At 41.6% G+C, this 1,340-nt stretch overlaps 1 protein-coding gene across 1 annotated transcript in view; it reads left to right on the top strand.

Annotated features, from left to right (window-relative positions):
• The window catches only part of LOC106013826 (G-protein coupled receptor GRL101), a gene marked incomplete in the record, with an annotated part of 5,937 nt that overhangs the window by 768 nt on the left and 3,829 nt on the right, over positions 1-1,340 (top strand). The window contains 1 exon segment of the mRNA XM_013090543.2: positions 209-328. Coding sequence (XP_012945997.1) covers positions 209-328 — 120 coding nt within the window.

Below are 1,340 nucleotides of genomic sequence, written 5' to 3'. Positions count from 1 at the left end.
AACAACAACAACAGCAGCAAAAAACAATAACAACTACCAACAACAAAACAACTACAACAAAAATCAACAACAACAACAACAACAACAACAAGACAACAAACGTAACAATAAAAGCACCTTAAAAACAACAACAACAACAACAACAGCTTCACAACAAAGAACAAAAAAACCCACCTGATCCGTTCAACAACCCTCCGCCTTTCCCCAGCAGATGACGAGGACTGCCCGTATGGTCACCGGCGCTGTGCCAGCGGTCAGTGTATCCCCGAATACAAGTGGTGCAATCGCTGGCCCAACTGCCCCGACCGCTCGGATGAACAAGACTGTGGTCAGTATGGACAAAGTGTACGGGTTAAATTCCCCTATCAACACTGTTTGGTCATTAAAAATTGAAGAGGCGGGGCCTCCGAATTCAACGTCCGTCTCCGATAGGATCGAATCAAAATGGGTTGAGGGCTTTGAAAACTCAATAAAGCAACATGAGTTCAGGAATGTCTAGTCTGGGATTCGAACCATGGCCAATCGCTCTGTAGTCCAGCGTGATACCAACTGAGATAACGGAACACCCGTGGTCAGTTTGTTATATCTGTGGATGGTGTCCTTATACCCAGCTCACACTACCAAGCAGATTCATTTTTCTGAGTTGGGGTCGACCACATTTTCCTATATTGATGAGAGAAAAGCTACAACTTTAGCACAACTCGACTGTGACTTTCTAGATCAAATACATATGTATTCAAAAGTCGAGAGTCGAATAAGGTCGTTCTGGGCCAACATCATGACAGCCTTTGCCTCTCCATAAAGGGAAAACTGGCTGGTCCCTACTCAGTTAGATGAGTCGGATACTGGCAGTGTGCACTTGGCAAAAAGCTGTTTTCAATTCCTTCCAAAGACGCTTATAATTATTTTGGTTATCTGTAGGTGTGTATGGCTTTTTGTTTGTTCGTTTGTTGTTGTTGGGGGGTTGTGGGGGGGTTGGGGGCGGGAGGAGGTGGTGAGAGATAAATTATTATACATTGTTAAAGCCTCCATCGACACTTTTATTAGTACTTTAGGAGGTTTTGATCTGCTATGTATGTCAGAGATAGAACACCTCAGTACGTTGCAGATCAATGGAATTATTCATTCAAATATTTTGTCTTCAACCTTTCTTCGTGTGAGAATCGAAATCATAATATATTTTATTTGCTCGTGGATTAACTTTAATGTTATGTCACAAAACCAAGCGAACAAATGTTATCAAAATTGTGTCTTCTTTTTCTTGTTCTTGTTCTTCTTGTTCTTCTTGTTCTTGTTCTTGTTCTTCTTCTTCTTCTTCTTCTTCTTCTTCTTCTTCTTCT

This window comes from Aplysia californica, unplaced genomic scaffold, assembly GCF_000002075.1.
Source record: "Aplysia californica isolate F4 #8 unplaced genomic scaffold, AplCal3.0 scaffold01328, whole genome shotgun sequence".
Lineage (NCBI taxonomy): Eukaryota > Metazoa > Mollusca > Gastropoda > Aplysiida > Aplysiidae > Aplysia > Aplysia californica.
Note: the sequence above shows the minus strand (reverse complement) of the source record. Positions and strands in the feature narration are given on the sequence as shown.